Here is a 17,430-nt window from a genome sequence, read left to right as displayed (position 1 = left end):
AGCTTGAATAGCTGAAGGTGTAGAAACCAATGGAGATAACAAAGTGAGAATGCCATCGAAAAATCCTAGCTTGTTTTTGGTGAGCAAAGCCTTCCTCACTGCTCGTGCCCAAGCTGAGTAATTCTCACTCCCTGTCAGTGGTTGAGTCACAAGCACAGTGCTTGGACTTTCTCCATTGTGCAAAAATAGGGGATCATCCATTGAAGAATCCTGAGAATATGAAGGAGCACATTCTATTGCAGGAGTTGAAGAAGTAGCAGTGGAAGCCATTGATAGCAAGAAGAAGCTTTGGCAAAGACGAAAGAAAAGGAATTGAAGAAGAAAATATCGAAGAAAACACCAAACCCTAGAAAAAAAAAATCCTTTCATCTAAATGACCTTGATTTTTTCAAATTTTGCTTTCTAAAAAATCTTGATTTCATTTTCAAACAAAGTAGTAAACAATTATTTTTACTTTTATTTTTATTAAATAATAGTAAATTTTAATTGGTATACAAAGTAGTAAATTTTAATTACCATTTGAGGTATAAGACGATAATTTTATATATAATTAGTATTTTTTTCATTTTAATATAGTATTTAAATGCTTCTTGTTTCTTGATATCAAAGATTTTTAATTAATTTTTTTCATTTTAAGCTAATGCTTACGGCTACGTGGCTTTGTCTTCAACTGTTCCGGTGCGTTGTCGCATATGATTAAGGTCATCAATCTCTCAACCTGAAACAGATATTTCTCAAAGCTACTTTTTTAATTCCAAGAAATGATAATGGCTTATTTGACAATATCTCTGGCTCAAATTGTATTGCACACCAAACTAAGCTACTCTCAAGTTTTCATTGTACACTAGAATGAATAATACACATGCCTGCAAATCAGATTCTTAAAAATATCAATTCACATTCTTTAGAGATGGAGCCAGGTTTTTTATTTTACAGGTCTCAAAGCTTACTAAACATAGTTTCCTTAACAAGATATAACATACCATTCATGACTAAGTTAAAGGTTGAAACTCACATAATGTGGTTTTGAAAATTGTCAAAGTTCCTTCTTGTAGATTTATTGTACTCAACACCAAACCATAAACCTTTCCCTGGCTGCAGACAGGGCTTTATTAAACTACCACAAGGTGGACCTCTATCATCGAAGAATTTGACATTAAACTCAACATAATAGCAAATGGATACATAAATCATGGCCAAATCACTCCCGAGCAATCAAAACAACTTGTTTCCCAACATTGCGGCCACTATAAAGTCCTACCAGAGCAGCAGGGCCACTCTCAAGGCCTTCAGCTATGTCTTCCACATACATTATCTTCCCTTCTCTTATGTAAGGCAGCATTACATCCAAGAACTTGGGATAAATGTTATAGTAATCAAAGACAACAAATCCTTTCATGTGAATTCTTTTATAAATAAGACACATCAAGTTCTGAACACCTTCAGGCTGATCAAGATTGTATTGTGAAACCAGTCCACATACAGAAATCCTGCCATGGTCTTTCATATTGAGAAGCACAGCATCAAGCATTTTTCCCCCTACGTTCTCAAAGTAGATATCAATGCCCTCAGGGAAGTACCTGGTGACACTCAGAAATAGTGAAGACTGTATTTAGTGCCCGAGATAAAATTTCAATAGCTCATAATTAACAGCTGTGGGCTGAAACTTAAATTGCGAGTATATGCACCTTAGATTTAAATAATAAACAAATAATTTCCTATCCTCCCATTCCCCTTATTCTGCCTTCGTTTTTATTTTTTATATAAATTTTTTAATGAGACGGGCCTGGGCATGTTAGTGGATGCAGTATAACCATTATTATAAAAAGGATTTGCAAATGCATAATCAATACTGCAATAATATAATCTTATGAATTTCCGTTACCATCTTAATCCTTTCTTGTTAATAGGATTTTCCATTAATGTGCTATCACCATACATCGAACTACATAGAAAAATCAAATATAAAATCTGCAATTGAAAAATGTACACTTTCATGTCCAAAGTCATTTACATGGCTTTGTCTGTAAGACATGGTTTCATTGTGATGAATGGTTACATCAAGGATAAAGGAGGTAAAATTATTATACAAATTGATGAAATGGTGCATTCTTTATTCTTACAATCTCTTTTTTGGATATTTTATAGAAAGGCCTCAACCCATTGGCCATGCTTCCAATGCAACGATTAAGCTGCTAGTAACGTAAACCATGGGACTCACCTGAAGCTAGTAATTTCTAATATCATTAGGATGATCAAGACCGTGTCATATGTTATCCTTAATAGTATAAAAATATAGACACACACATATATAGATGATAAGAAAGATAGAAGGAACAACTTTATATTCATCTGATGTCCAATGATTAATTAAAGCTACAGAGCAAGAAGTGTCAAGAAATATTTATAGATACTGACCTCTTCAAAGCTCCGTCCAAGTCAGTTTCTTCCTTATAATTGAAAGCCTCATCAAACCCAAACTTGTTCCGCAGTAGATCAACCTGCATGACATCAAAACACAGAAAGAAGATAGAAATTTCTTTGTTGAGTATTGACTGGCCTGCTTATTCCCTTCTAGAGCAGAGAAGGGAAGGAGAAAGAAAGATATTGTATGGCTAACAACTGTAGCAAGAAATCTATCCTTTCAAAACCATGCAATGATTACTTCCTATAAAGATTTATTTATGTATATGATGTTTGTATTTGTAAAACAAGGCCTTAAATATAACTTTTGTTTCCCATCCAAAATTTTCAAGAAGAAAACCAGGTATACATAGTGGTCAGAAGATTGTAGTCTATTAACCGTAGAACCATTCCATGGGAAGAGAAAATTGGGAAGTATTTTGGTATTAATTAGTAAGAATTATATGAGTTTATAAGTTTTCCTGTGGAAATTTCGTTATGTCATAGAAAAAGAAGTGACTGTAAGAACAAAAGAAGTAAGCTTCATGTTAGAACGAGAGAAATTCTAATGTTCTGAGCGCTCACATATTGGGTCAGGTTGACAGCAAATTCTCGAAGAAATCCAATGACACGTGATGAGATCAGGTTAGCAATGCTTAATCATGGTCACTGCATGTAATTGAATCATATTATGAAAAGATTAAAAAAAAAAGTTCAATGCAGGCAGTGGATAAAGACTAGATAGGGCCCAACTTTGAAGCATGCCAAATAGAAATAGCTCACCTTTTCTTTACTTCCAGCAGTACCAACTACATAGCAACCCATCAACTTTGCAAATTGCCCAACAAGCTGACCAACTGCACCTGATGCAGCAGAAATGAAGACATACTCTCCTTTCTTAGGAGAACAAACTTCATAAAAACCAGCATAAGCAGTCAAACCAGGCATACCTAGAATTAAATCCAATTGTTCAGCCAATTATAGGGTGAATATTAGTTGATGGAAAGGTGAAATGGCAGAATCTCACCTAATCTTGTCAAATGTTCATTTAATAACATTGACTGTTGCAATGTTGCTAAACATCCATATTAAAATGCACATTGTTGGTATGTAATTAATTTAAACAGAATGTACATAGCAAACTTAGTCGAAAACCTAGAATTATCTAACCAACTAGACTACTAAACTCAACACATAATTTCAATTAAGAATACATAATTTGTTCAGAATCAACTACATCTACCAATTATATCTGATCTAAAGCCACAATCATAAACAGTTGTAATTATGAAATCTGTTCCAGCAAACTACAGAGCCAGCTCACTGAATTGATCAAGGACCCAGTTGTACCACACTAGCTCGAAATTTCAACACAAGAAAAGAATTGAATTCATGCTTCTCAGGATCAAAGTTAAAGGATATGGATTATCCGTGCAAGTTTTCATTCAAACTTTTGAGGGTTATAATTACAATGTAAGGGTCATCACCATGGAATAACTATTAACTGTCATTGTTTTTAACTATGACAACTAACTAGTAAGAGAAAAATAGACAAATGGCAGTAAGAAACCATGAAACTCACTTAGTTTTGTGGTGCATTTGCATATATAGCGCATCTGAAAATATGAAGTAATCACCTTCAAATAAGAATTTTACAAGATAACACATGCATATCCAATTCACACATACAAACACACACCCAAGCAGACATGCATATCCAAATCATACACGTGCAGGCGCATGCACAAGCAGCATTCATTGTAATTTAATAGCTAATTCAATCTAGAATATTTCATTGAATGAGTAGATGACTAAGTTACCAAGAATTCCAGTATAGTAGGAAAGGGGTACATCAGTGTGCTTGATTTTAAAGAGTCCTTCCAGTTCTGTGATGAGGCTGTATTCTTCCCATGAAATTGTGCCCCAAATCAAGTCACCTTTCTTGAAGTTTGGGTGTCCTGAATCCAAAACTTTGGCCACCCCAAACCCAGTTAATGGCTGCCTCATATTATCATCAGAAAAAGAAATTAGTATTGCACTCATAGAACAAGATACAAGCTGAGTCATCTTACAAAGCCCACTCAACATATATATATTGCAAGAGGTGGAAATTTTTAAAAAATTTTAATTTAGATAATGCTTACAACATACAAGGAATTCGACCATTTAGTTAATTGCCATTTAATTATGATTTTCCAACCCTATATGTTACATACTAATATATATTGTGATGATTTGAATTGGAAAATATCCATGACAATGTAATTTCTATTGAGTGTGAAATTCTTGGTCCAATATATTCCCTAATGAGAGAAGCTCAGAGTTTTGCAATTTGAAAAATCCTGCTCGAGCGCAATTTTATCAGAGGCTGTTTTCTAATCAGGATTTTGTCTTGCTCAAATAAGAACCTGCTCGAGCAAGTAGCTAACACTGCTCATACGAGCAACTTAAGGAAACAGGCAAGCACCAAACAATTGAGGACTTCAGTTTCCATGCTCCTTGAGCCAAAAAAGAAGACATCAGAGCTGAGCATTGAGCTTTAGGGAGACAGAGAGCCATAGAAAAATCTGTGAGGCTTTCATCATTGGAGCTGCTAAATCTTTAGGATTAAACTCATGATATCTTGCTCTAATACCATGTCAAATTACGGATTTATCTTAAAAGGAGATAGATGATTTATTCATTTAATATAACAACAACAATTATTATCCACATTGGTTCCTAACATAGAGGAAGTAAAACCAAGAATGCAGAGAGAGAGAGAGAGAGAGCTTACAGAGCCAGGAGTATAGGAGGTAAACACGTTAGGACCCTCAACTCTTGTCATCCGGATACGCATGTAAGGATCACAGGACAAGTAAAGGTTCTTCACTACTATTCCATGGGATCCCTCTTGAAGCTTCAGTTTCATGGTTCCATTGATCACTTGCATGTCTGACTCTTTAGGAAAACCAGTCACGTAGTCCTTCAATATTACTTGCTTGTTCCTCACTTCTTCACCTACAACACTAGCCATTGTTAGTCTTTCTAAGAGCTTCTGGGGTTTCAATGTTTCTGTGTGTCAATCTATGCTGTGTTCAGTTTCAATTATTGTTGCTTTTATAATATGAAGTTTGTGGACTGAGGAGATGACACGTGTGTGTGAGCCAGACACTTTGAGAAATCAGCTACTGTAATGCATGTTATCGATTGGATTTTGTCTTGATCGTCCTCAAAATATTGTCTACTCGATACACAATTTTTCTTACCATTCTTAACTAATTTGTACTACTTTATAGAAATTTTAATAATATTTTTTTTGCGAAACATTATCTGAATTTAAATTAAAAATGAGAATTTTAATAAGAGAGTTTCAAACTTTGATATAGTGGCACCAACACAATACAAGAGGTACAAATTTATATGAACTACGATAGGACACAATATTTTTTGAAAAATTAAGATATGAAATAGAAGGAATAAAAAATAAATTGATTAAAATAATATTTATTTTTAAATATATATTATTTAGTTTAACCTATAATTTAGGTTTAAAAAATAATTACCAACAATCAAAATTTTAAAAAATATATATTTAAATTTAATTTAAAAGTAATAATATATCGCAAATAAGTACATTAATACCCCTTAAATGATGTTAAAATTACAAAGAAACAGTTTAATTAATTCAATTTAATAAATAAATTGAAATAATTTAAGCAAATAACCTACACACTACAAATAAGTTTTTTTAAGTGAAATACCAAAATTTATTATACCAAATAATAAATAAATATAAATACACAAATTGACGGAGAGAAAACCTAGTCACTACCTTGCAATAGAAAACAAAAAAGGTGATGTGGGTTTCAATTAGCTTAATTAGTAAAGTTTGATGGTTAAATATGATATTTGGGGTTCAATCTCTATCTACATAAAATATCGATTGATGTTTTGGTTTGGTGATAAAGAGTATTATCAAGAGCAACCTTGTTCGGAAAATATTCCTATTAAGTAAATAATTCTTTTTCTCTTGACAACTATTAAATAAATAATTATTGTGTCTCAAACTAGCTAGCCAATGTGATTAGTTCCGATAATTGATTCCAATAAATGTTGTGTGATGCCATGAAATTACCGTCCGGAAGCATTGCCTTGTAAACATTGTTTGCACTTAAATTGTAGGTTGCTTTTCTGAGCTTCTTCAAACTTATTTTTGTAGCCATCTTCTCTAATAATGAAATCTGTGGATCAAATCACTATCCATTAGTACTTTAAAAAAATGATTGTAGAGCTCAAATGAATTAGGAGAATTCAAGAGTATGTCAAGATAACAAAGTGTAACTTTTCAATAATTAAATTTAAAACTAGTAATTGGGAAATTTTGCCCTGATATATGATATCACATACAAGGTGATGTTAATGACAGTGCATTACAAAAAGTTGAGATTGTGGTATAAAACGATTCTAAAATATTAATGGATGCAATTTCATTTTCCTTTTACATTTGAATGAAGATTTTTCTACTTTCAAAGTGAAAGCAAAGGGAACTGTGTCCAAAGAACCTTTAAGGGACCAAAAAAAAAAAAAAAAACCCCTTTCATCTAAATGACCTTGATTTTTTAAAATTTCATTTCTTAAAAATATTGATTTTTTTTTTTATCTAATTTTGTTCTACTTTTATTCTGTACATGTTCAATATGATTCTTCCATCCACCAATTGGACTACTGTAAAGCTTCCAAAACATTGTCATTTTGATTTTTTGAGGTTACATTCCACAATTATAAATGCTTTTATTTAGACAACCTTTAATATTAGGTCAATGTCATTTTTGAGAGTAGGAAATTATAGAAAGATAAATGTGGCTTTAACTTAAGGACTGAAATGGATCAAAGTAAATTGAATGGAATGAAGTGGACCAAAATGGACTGGACCCACTAGACTGAATTAGACTGCAGTGGACTGAAGTGTACCAAATAGACCGAAAGGACCGAATTAGGCTAAATGGAATGAAATGGGCTAAATGGACCGAGTGGACTAAATGGACTGAATGGACAAAAGCGGTAGTAGACTGAAGTGGACAGAAGTGGACCAAAGGGACCGAAATAGACTAAAGTGGAGCAAATAGATGGAGTAGACCGTATTGGACCAAATCAAACTGAAGTTTAGCAAATGGTCCAAATAGACCAAAGTAGACCAAAATGGAGAGAGAATAAGGTTCTAACCTAAAGACACACCACAATCTACATTCAAAAGCCATGTTTATGAGTTAGCAAATCAAACTTTATCTGATAGTCCAAAAACCATATTAGTAATTTACCCTCTTCAAAATAAAAAATCATTATCTTTTTACTTTTATTTTTATTTTTATTAAATAATAGTATTATTTTAAAAACAACAAAACTCATCTATTGTAAGAGAGAGAATAGTTTCCTTTAAATAATTATTATTATTATTTATTTTAAGTTTTACATTGACATTTGAAAATTTTCATTTTCAAACAAAGTGGTAAATTTTAATTGGTGTGCAAAAACAAGGCCGCTCATTACAATTTAAGGTATAAGACGATAATTTTATATATAATTAGTATTTTTTTTCATTTTAATATAGTATTTAAATGCTTCTTGTTTCTTGATATGAAAGATTATTAATTAATTTTTTCATTTTAAGCTAATGCTTACGCCTACGTTGCTTTGTCTTGAGCTGTTCCTGTGCGTTGTCGCATATGATTAAGGTCATCAATCTCTCAACCTGAAACAGGTATTTCTCAAAGCTACTTTTTTAATTCCAAGAAATGATAATGGTTTGTCTGACAATACCTCTGGCTCAAATTGTAATGCACACCAAACTAAGCCACTCTCAAGTTTTCATTGTACACTAGAATGAATAATACACATGCCTGCAAATCAGATTCTTAAAAATATCAATTCACATTCTTTAGAGATGGAGCCAGGTTTTTTATTTTACAGGTCTCAAAGCTTACTAAACATAGTTTCCTTAACAAGATATAACATACCATTCATGACTAAGTTAAAGGTTGAAACTCACATAATGTGGTTTTGAAAATTGTCAAAGTTCCTTCTTGTAGATTTATTGTACTCAACACCAAACCATAAACCTTTCCCTGGCTGCAGACAGGGCTTTATTAAACTACCACAAGGTGGACCTCTATCATCGAAGAATTTGACATTAAACTCAACATAATAGCAAATGGATACATAAATCATGGCCAAATCACTCCCGAGCAATCAAAACAACTTGTTTCCCAACATTGCGGCCACTATAAAGTCCTACCAGAGCAGCAGGGCCACTCTCAAGGCCTTCAGCTATGTCCTCCACATACATTATCTTCCCTTCTCTTATGTAAGGCAGCATTACATCCAAGAACTTGGGATAAATGTTATAGTAATCAAAGACAACAAATCCTTTCATGTGAATTCTTTTATAAATAAGACACATCAAGTTCTGAACACCTTCAGGCTGATCAAGATTGTATTGTGAAATTAGTCCACATACAGAAATCCTGCCATGGTCTTTCATATTGAGAAGCACAGCATCAAACATTTTTCCTCCTACGTTCTCAAAGTAGATATCAATGCCCTCAGGGAAGTACCTGGTGACACTCAGAAATAGTGAAGGCTGTATTTAGTGCCCGAGGTAACATTTCAATAGCTCATAATTAACATCTGTGGGCTGAATATTTTTATGCAAGAATATGCTCAACTTTGAATAGAAGAATATTTATTTCATGTCCCCTCACTCTCACATATTCTGCCTCAACTTAGCATTTTTTTTTTTCTTTTTACATGTAATCTTAATCTTAACCTGTCAATAGGATTTTCCATGAATGTGCTATCACCATGTACCCTACATAGAAAAACAAATTATAAAACTACAGTTGAAAGAATGTACATGTTTCATGAGCAAAGTCATCTAATCTGTCTGTATTGCTATTCATAAGAAGACAAAATTCCATCATGATTAATAGTTATATCAGAGATAAAGGAGCTAACATTAGACGAGAATTAGTAAAATTATTGTACAAATTGATGAAATGGTGCATTTTACATTCCAACTTTCTCCAGTTTACAGATATTTTATAGCAAATCCTCAACTCATTGGCCATGATTCCAACTGAACAATTAAGCTGCTAGTAACACAAACCATGGAACTCACCCAAAAGCTAGTAATATTAAGTATCAATATGATAATCAAGACCATGTATGTTATCCTTAATAGTGATGAAAATATAGAGACACACACAAATGTAAATAATATGTAGCACAGATGCAACAACTTTATCTCCATCTGATATCCTATTGTTAACTAAAGCTTCAGAGCAAGAAATTTCGTTAAGCAATATGTATAGAAACTGACCTTTTCAACGCAGCGTCCAAGTCAGTTTCTTCCTTATAATTGAAAGCATCATCAAACCCAAACTTCCTCTTTAGGAGATCAACCTGCATGATGATAAAGCAAGCAAAGTAAACAAAAATATTCTAATTTCTTGTTGAGTATTGACCAGTCTGAATACTCCCTTCTAAAACAGAGAAGGGAAAGAAAAAGAAAGATATGCATTGCTAACAAATCTAGCAAGAACTCCATCCTTTCAAAAGCTTGCAAGACTGCTTCCTATAAAGTAACTATTTATGCATATGAATGAGTTTATCTAAAACAAAGGCCTTCAATATACCTTTTGTTTCCCATCTGAATATTTCATGAAGAAAACCAGGTATGCATAGACGTCAAAAGATTGTGGTCCATGAACTATAGAGCCACTCGATGGGAAGAGAAAATTGGGTTTTATGAATTAGAAATAATTATTATGAATTCTATGAATTTTGAAATATTATTGTGGAAATTGTGGTATGTCATAGAAAAAGAAAGATGCTGTAAGTACAAAATTAGTAAGATTCATGTTAGAAACAAATATATTCTATTATTCTTTAAGTCCACATATTGGCTTGGATTTACTATAAATTTTCAAAGAAACCAAATGACACATGGCAAGATCAGGTTAACAATGCTTAATCATGGTCATTGTGTAACCAAATCATTTTATAAAAAGAGAGGGAAAAAAATCAAAGCATTCATTGGACAAAGAATAGATAGCGCTTAATTTTGAAGTATGCCAGATAGAAATTACTCACCTTTTCTTTACTTCCAGCACTTCCAACAACATAGCAACCCATCAACTTTGCAAATTGCCCAACAAGCTGACCAACTGCACCTGATGCCGCAGAAATAAACACATATTCCCCTTTCTTAGGAGAACAAACTTCATAAAAACCGACATACGCTGACAAACCAGGCATACCTAGAATAAAATTCAAACACAGCCAATTATAGGGCAGACATTATATGATGGAAAGGGAAAGCAAATGAAAATCTCACCTAATTTTGTAAATTTTTCATTTAATAACATTGGTAGTTTCATAATTGCTAAATATCCATAACTAAATTTTCTCACATTGTTGGTATCAAATTTATTCAAACAGTATGCAGATAGAAAACTTACTTGAAACCAAGAAGTATCAAACCCAAACTAAGAACAAATTTTTTTTTATGAGAATCAACTCCATTGAAATAGTGTATATACCAATTATATCCAATCTAGAACCACAATTATAAACAGCTGTATTTACCAAATCTATTCCAGCAAACTACTAGGCCAACTCACTGAATTGGTCAAGGATCCAACTGTACCACACTATCTAGCTACAAATTTGAACAAGAGAAAAGAATCAAATTCATGCTAATCAGGATCAGAAAATGTAGGATATGGATTAATCATGCAAGTTTTGATTCAATCTTTTGAGGTTCTTAATGAAAGGGTCAACACAATGAAATAACTATTCACCATCAAGTGTTTTTAACCATGACAATTAAATAATAAGAGGAAATTCCACAAATGGCAGCAAGAAACCATGAATCTCACATATAGTGTTATGGTGCATTTGCATATACAGAGCATAGAGTAATCGCAATCGAATAAGAACTTCACAAGCAAACACATACATATCCAAACCCCACACACACATAAGCAGCAAAATACCAAGAATTCCAGTATAGTAGGAAAGGGGGACATCAGTGTGCTGGATTTTAAAGAGTCCTTCCAGTTCTGTGATGACACTATACTCTTCCCATCCGGTTGTGCCCCAAATCAAGTCACCTTTCTTGAAGTTTGGGTGTCCTGAATCCAATACTCTAGCCACCCCAAAACCAGTTAATGGCTGCATTGTACAAGCTGAGTTATTCCACAAATCCCAATCAATATATATTGCAAGAGGTTTACTATTTTTATGTCCCATATCTCATCAACAATAATAATTATTAAAAAAAAAAAAACAAAAATAATCCATAAAAAGACAAGGACAAAAAAACCCAGAAAGTACTTGAAATTGAAATTTCATAATCAAAAAAAAAAAAAAAAAAAAAAAACCCAGAATCCAAATGAATTTAGCTATGGGTTATTAACTTTCTTGCGCCCCCACAGACCCATCTCTCTAAACTTATAACCGGGATGACAATAGCACTACAGTACTAGTCTATCATTACTTCTACTACTTGTACTTTTACTAGTGCTATGCCATCCACACCTCCCACCAGATTGCTTAGCACCAAACAACAAACACCACGAAATCAATGTATGTTTGCTTCGAAGATGATGAAGTGCAACCCCACGAAATTAGGCTCTTTTTTTTTTTTTTTTTTTAAAAAGAAGGTTAGGGGTCTGTTTGGTTTCAAAAGTGGTGTATAGACTTTTTTTTTTTTTTTTTTCCCTGTATTCAAATCTTGAAATTGAATGTAAAAAAAAAGAAAAAAAAGAAGGATATATTTTCATATTTGAGTGTGTTTGATAAGTTATTTTGAATACATGATTTGAGTATAGAAGACACACATATATATATATATATATATATATAAAAAGGGACCAACTTTCACATTTAAGGGTGTTTAGTAAGTTTTTTTGAATACATGATTTGGGTAAAATACACTTTATATGTGTCTGGCATTGAGTTCTATTAAAAAAATTACTTTTTTCACATTTGAGGGTGTTTGGTGTATTCACTTTGCATTTTCACAATATTTACGAAATTGTCACTGTATTTGTTTTCTATGAAAATGAAATTGTTGAAAAAGTGTTTTCATTTTTCCTATTCAAATTCAAATTTTAGGATATTCAAAATAAAAATTGAGTAAGAATTCTTAAACCAAACAAGTTTTTTTGTGATGTGTCCCACTAAAAATTGAAAATGAAAACAAAAAAAAAACGCTACTTTTTTTTGCTAACCAAATAGCCTCCATGTTTTTCTGTTAGTTTGAGAAAAGAGGGAAAAAATAGAAGCGTGTCATTTATTATTATTATTATTATTATTATTCATTTTTCGTGTCATTTATTTTAACAATAACAAGCAGATATTAGTTTATGAAATATTATTAGAAACTTTTAATGAAAACACAAAAAACAAAGTTTGGTTACAAACTTAGATGTAACCTAAGGTTGCAATTTCCTTTAAAAAAAATAGCATTGTTACATATTTTGAAAATTTTAATTGTTGGATTGCATATTCTTTACGTGCTTAATATATGTGTCAAATTTTACGTCAATCGGATGTTATTTACTATGTAATTAATAAACTTACTTTTTTATGCATAATTTTAGACTATAAAAATTTGTAGTTTAAACAATTAATTGATGACATAGTTATTGATTTTTAATTTTTTTTTTTAATTTTGTAAGCATGGAAGATATTAGAAGAAAATGTGATATAATAATGGATTTATCAAAATTCACATCTAATAAAAAAGTATTGAGTAAAGTCGTAGTTTCAAGTTTTAACCAAATCTGTAGCCAAACTTTGTATAAAAAAAATTAAAATTTTTGAAAACTTTTTATAATCTATTAGAAAAATACTTTAAAGATGCTCAAAATTTTGAATGGGATAACGTCATTTTCAAAGGTATGAAAAATTTTGAATAGCAAAATTTATTATTTTCACAAACCGGGCAATCCAATTTTACCTATCATATTAGGATTAGAAGAAAAACCAAGAAAGCTGAGAGCTAGAAGAGAGAAACAAAGAGAGAGTGGTAGGCTTACAGAGCCAGGAGTGAAAGAAGTAAAAAGGTTAGGACCCTCAACTCTTGTCATCCGGTTACGCATGTAAGGATCACAGGACAAGTAAAGGTTCTTCACTACTATTCCATTGGAGCCCTCTGGAAGCTTCAGTTTCAGGGTTCCATTGATCACTTGCATGTCTGATTCTTTGAGAAAACCAGACACGTAGTCCTTGAATATTACTTGCTTGTTCCTCATCACTTCCTCACCAACAACAACACTAGTAGCCATTGTTGTCTTTCTGAGAGCTTTGTGTGTTTCTCTCTCCGTCTGTGTGTTCAGTTTCAACTTTCAACTACAAGCACGTGGTTTTATAGGTCTCAATTATTTGTTGCTTTTATATACGGAATGAAGTTTGTGGACGGAGGAGATAACACGTGTGTTTGCTAACACTTTGAGAAATCAGCTACAGCAATGGGTAAACAGGAGGATTAACCATTTGATCTTTGTCTATCTTGATCCTCCTTAAAATATTCAATATTTTTCTACTTTAAAAAGTTCGGTATACACCAATTTTTCATAACTATTTTTAACTAATTTGTACTTTATTTAAAAATGATGAATATACCATTTTGGTCTATATGTTTTGGAGTCATAGCTAATTTGATCTTTACATTTAGATACTTAGTAATCAATTTAATCCATGTTATTTTTAGCTTACAATTAATTTGGTTCTTACCTTTAACTTACTAAAAGAAAATCCAGAACAACCGGTTTTCTCTCTCATAATTGTTCCTCTCTTCAAAAAATCAAAGATCAGATCAAAAGGAAAAAATTGATTCCAAACTGAAATTTCATTTAATTCAAAGATGAGAGTACGTCAATTAAAAAGACAAAGAAGCTACAGATTGCAGAACACTAATTAGACTTCACAATGTCTTAAAAATCTAAAATATTTATATAAAAAGTACATTGAAACACAAAGAGATTGTGCAGAACCGCAAGAGTATATGCATAATATTAGTAATTCATTTACAACATATACATGATATAAACATGATTAATGGTCAGTCGGTTTGAACTGTAACAATCACATCGATACGATCTTCCTGAGAAATTTAGGTATGAATTATTGCTCCAATAGTAGTTTGTGGACTGAGGAGATGACATAAGTGCGCCTAATACTTTGGCATTTGTTTGTCCAAATTGACCACATGTGGTGTGGACCTACTGAAATGCATGGACATAATCACGTAAGGCTCTTGTCCATGAACCCTCTAGAAAGAGGGATTTATGCACCTGATGCATAGTAAATTTTCTTCTTGTTCATCTGTATTTCTCTTTATTACCACAAAAAGTTTCGACACACACAATTTTCATAACTATTTTCAACTATATAATCTGTACTTTACTGAAAATTCAATAATATTTTTTCACTTATATTATCTGAATTTAATTAAAAATGAGAATTTTAGAATGGAGATTTTCTAGCTATGGTATACGAGTACCGACATGATTTGAGGTACAACATTATATGCACTATAATGACACATTATTTTCTGAAAAATTAAGATATGAGACAATAGAGATACGTAAATTAATAATTAACTTTAGGCACATATTATTTATTTTTAGGTATAATTTACTATTTTAGGTTTAAAAAATAAGTACCGACAGTCAATTTTTTTAAAAAAATATATCCAAAATTAATTTAAAAGTAATAATAGATTGCAAAAAAGTACATTGATAACCCTTCAATGATGTTCAAATTACAAAAAAAATAGTTTAAATAATTCAATTTAATAAATAAATTGAAAAAGATAGTGTACGTAAATAATAACCTACACACTACAAATTAAAAGAAAAAAACAAAAACAGTAATATACTAAAAATTAATTATATCAATCAATTAATAAATAAATACAAATAATATTATGAGTTCACATGCATAGTACCATGAAAAGTTTATATTGTAGGCAAAATGATTGTACACTTTCTCCCAATGTGGCAAATATTAGCCACATTTTTGCCCACAATATACAGTTTACATGGTACTATTCATGTAAACTAATCAATGCTTCAAAAAATTAGTGAGAAAAGAAAAAAGCCGATTACTAGTTGCTTGTTTCGATGAGTTGTGCAAGATCATTATTCACTAGTTTGGATGGGTAGCAATGGGTCGATTGATGCAATGATTGCTCTAGGCATTTTTTTCCAAGATGATCATTATGAAACTTAAATTATACAAAATATGATAAAAATATAACTTCATATATTGACAAACATACACACACACATGCAAATACATAAAGTCTTACAATTTTCTTCTACGAGTTTTTTTATTTTGAAATCATTGCATGATAGTCTCTTTCAAAATTTTAGTTCAACAAAATTTTTCTTGGTTTCTTCCTTTTTGTTTGGAAGGGCCTAATATATTTTTTAGGGGACCAAAGTTTAAGGACAAAATTTGATTACGAATTTAGTAAACAAATTAACATGGCTATATATTTTGAAATTTTAATAATTGAAATGCAAGTTCTTTATGTTTTTAAAAAAATGTCAAATTTCATGTCCATCGGATGTTATTTATTATTCGATCCATAAACTTATTTTTTATGTATATTTTAGACTACAAAAACTCAAAATTTCAAATATTTGATTGATGAAATAGCTATTGATATTTGATTTTATTGAATTTTTGCAAGCATGAAGGATATAAAAAGAAAATATAATCTAATGGTGGATTTTTCAAAATTTACATCCAATAATTAAAAAAAAAGTGGTGTTGTAGTCCAAATTTGTTGCCAAATTTTGTCCAGAATTTAATTATATTGGACCAAAAAAATTTTAGGGTTGTCACAATTTTTTTTTTAAAGATAAAAAGAAAATTATAAATATTTTAAAATTTATATATAAAATTGTTAGAGATATATTAGTCCATCAACATAGGTCCAAGCCTAATACTACTTTGTGTGCAAGTCAAGTCTCTTACTTATACTAGAAGTCTATTAATATAGGGTTTAGTTTACCATATATACTTATGTCATTGTTCATTGTAATATAAATTTTGTACTATACTCTTATATAATAAAGATATAGCCTTTAAGGGTTTCCTCCATGGACGTAGATCGCATCTAGCCACCCCTGGATCAATGATCTAGCTAGGCTAGTAGCATCGAAACAGAGCGAGAACTAGAGTTTGGAAAAGAGAAGGCTTAGAGACGGACTGTGCTCAATAGATGGTAGAGATGTATAGGTGGAAGGAGATCTATCTTGTTCAAGATTTATCTAAATACACGAGATGTGTCAGTGTGGTACCAGTGTTGGTCACTTGCTGAGGAAGGGTACTTGGCCAAAAACTTTGTGTTCGTGCATTCTGGGTTTTAAGTTATACCTGCTTTAATTATAACTTTAATTTATATATAGAAATTAAAAAAAGAAAAAGAAAAAAGGAAACAATATTTCTATCCATGTCACTCTACTTGATAATTTTTCTAGGAAATAAGTTTTAACCCTTAATGGCATTAGGAACAGGGTTTTTTGGAAATCATCTAGTACTCTAAATGAGTATTGAGGTACGTACTAAAGCGTAAAGAGCCTCCAGCTAGATAAGAGCAATTTCCTATGCTTGATGGGATTGATCCTGAAAACTCATTACCTGAAAGGTCAAAGTTTACAAGTTTCTTGCAGTCCTCAATGCCTCTGTGGAACTCTCCCCTGAGCCCCATGTTCACAAGTTCGATACCGCATACCCTCTTCTCAGCTAGGTTCCAACAAGTGACTCCTACATAGTTACATATGGAACCTTCTGTGAGGTTGTTAAAGGTCCATGAAGTCTTTTAAGAGATTGAGAGGCTCTTCCAAGGAATCTCTAATAGATTTCAGGCAATTGATATCACTCTGAGCACCATGGCTCAAAATAAATGTACCTATCAATGACCAAAAAAGAATGTGGACTAAAACTAGAGTTCTTGCATTAAGAGAC

General features: G+C 31.8%; 2 protein-coding genes across 5 annotated transcripts; both read right to left on the bottom strand.

Moving 5' to 3' along the window:
* Positions 1 to 1,024: 1,024 nt before the first annotated feature.
* Positions 1,025 to 5,448, bottom strand: LOC142631652 (2-alkenal reductase (NADP(+)-dependent)-like). 2 transcript variants are annotated; one of them, XM_075805876.1, is made up of 5 exons: positions 5,180 to 5,448; positions 4,224 to 4,401; positions 3,187 to 3,296; positions 2,419 to 2,501; positions 1,025 to 1,580 (listed from the first exon to the last, which is right to left on the bottom strand). In XM_075805876.1, the coding sequence occupies exons 1-5, from the start codon at positions 5,417 to 5,419 to the stop codon at positions 1,202 to 1,204; spliced, it is 990 nt and encodes a 329-aa protein (XP_075661991.1). In that variant the 5' UTR covers positions 5,420 to 5,448; the 3' UTR covers positions 1,025 to 1,201. The 2 variants fall into 2 exon arrangements, with proteins under 2 accessions (XP_075661991.1, XP_075661989.1); XM_075805874.1 differs by having other exon boundaries at positions 3,187 to 3,353; positions 5,180 to 5,446.
* A 2,932-nt stretch (positions 5,449 to 8,380) lies between these two features.
* On the bottom strand, positions 8,381 to 13,770 carry LOC142631651 (2-alkenal reductase (NADP(+)-dependent)-like). 3 transcript variants are annotated; one of them, XM_075805871.1, is made up of 6 exons: positions 13,488 to 13,770; positions 11,439 to 11,616; positions 10,534 to 10,700; positions 9,761 to 9,843; positions 9,209 to 9,250; positions 8,381 to 8,996 (listed from the first exon to the last, which is right to left on the bottom strand). In XM_075805871.1, the coding sequence occupies exons 1-6, from the start codon at positions 13,734 to 13,736 to the stop codon at positions 8,618 to 8,620; spliced, it is 1,098 nt and encodes a 365-aa protein (XP_075661986.1). In that variant the 5' UTR covers positions 13,737 to 13,770; the 3' UTR covers positions 8,381 to 8,617. The 3 variants fall into 3 exon arrangements, with proteins under 3 accessions (XP_075661986.1, XP_075661988.1, XP_075661987.1); XM_075805873.1 differs by having other exon boundaries at positions 13,530 to 13,770; XM_075805872.1 differs by lacking the exon at positions 9,209 to 9,250.
* Positions 13,771 to 17,430: the final 3,660 nt, after the last annotated feature.

Source organism: Castanea sativa, chromosome 4 (assembly GCF_040712315.1).
Source record: "Castanea sativa cultivar Marrone di Chiusa Pesio chromosome 4, ASM4071231v1".
Classification (NCBI taxonomy): domain Eukaryota; kingdom Viridiplantae; phylum Streptophyta; class Magnoliopsida; order Fagales; family Fagaceae; genus Castanea; species Castanea sativa.
This window is presented reverse-complemented; position numbering and strand designations above follow the sequence as displayed.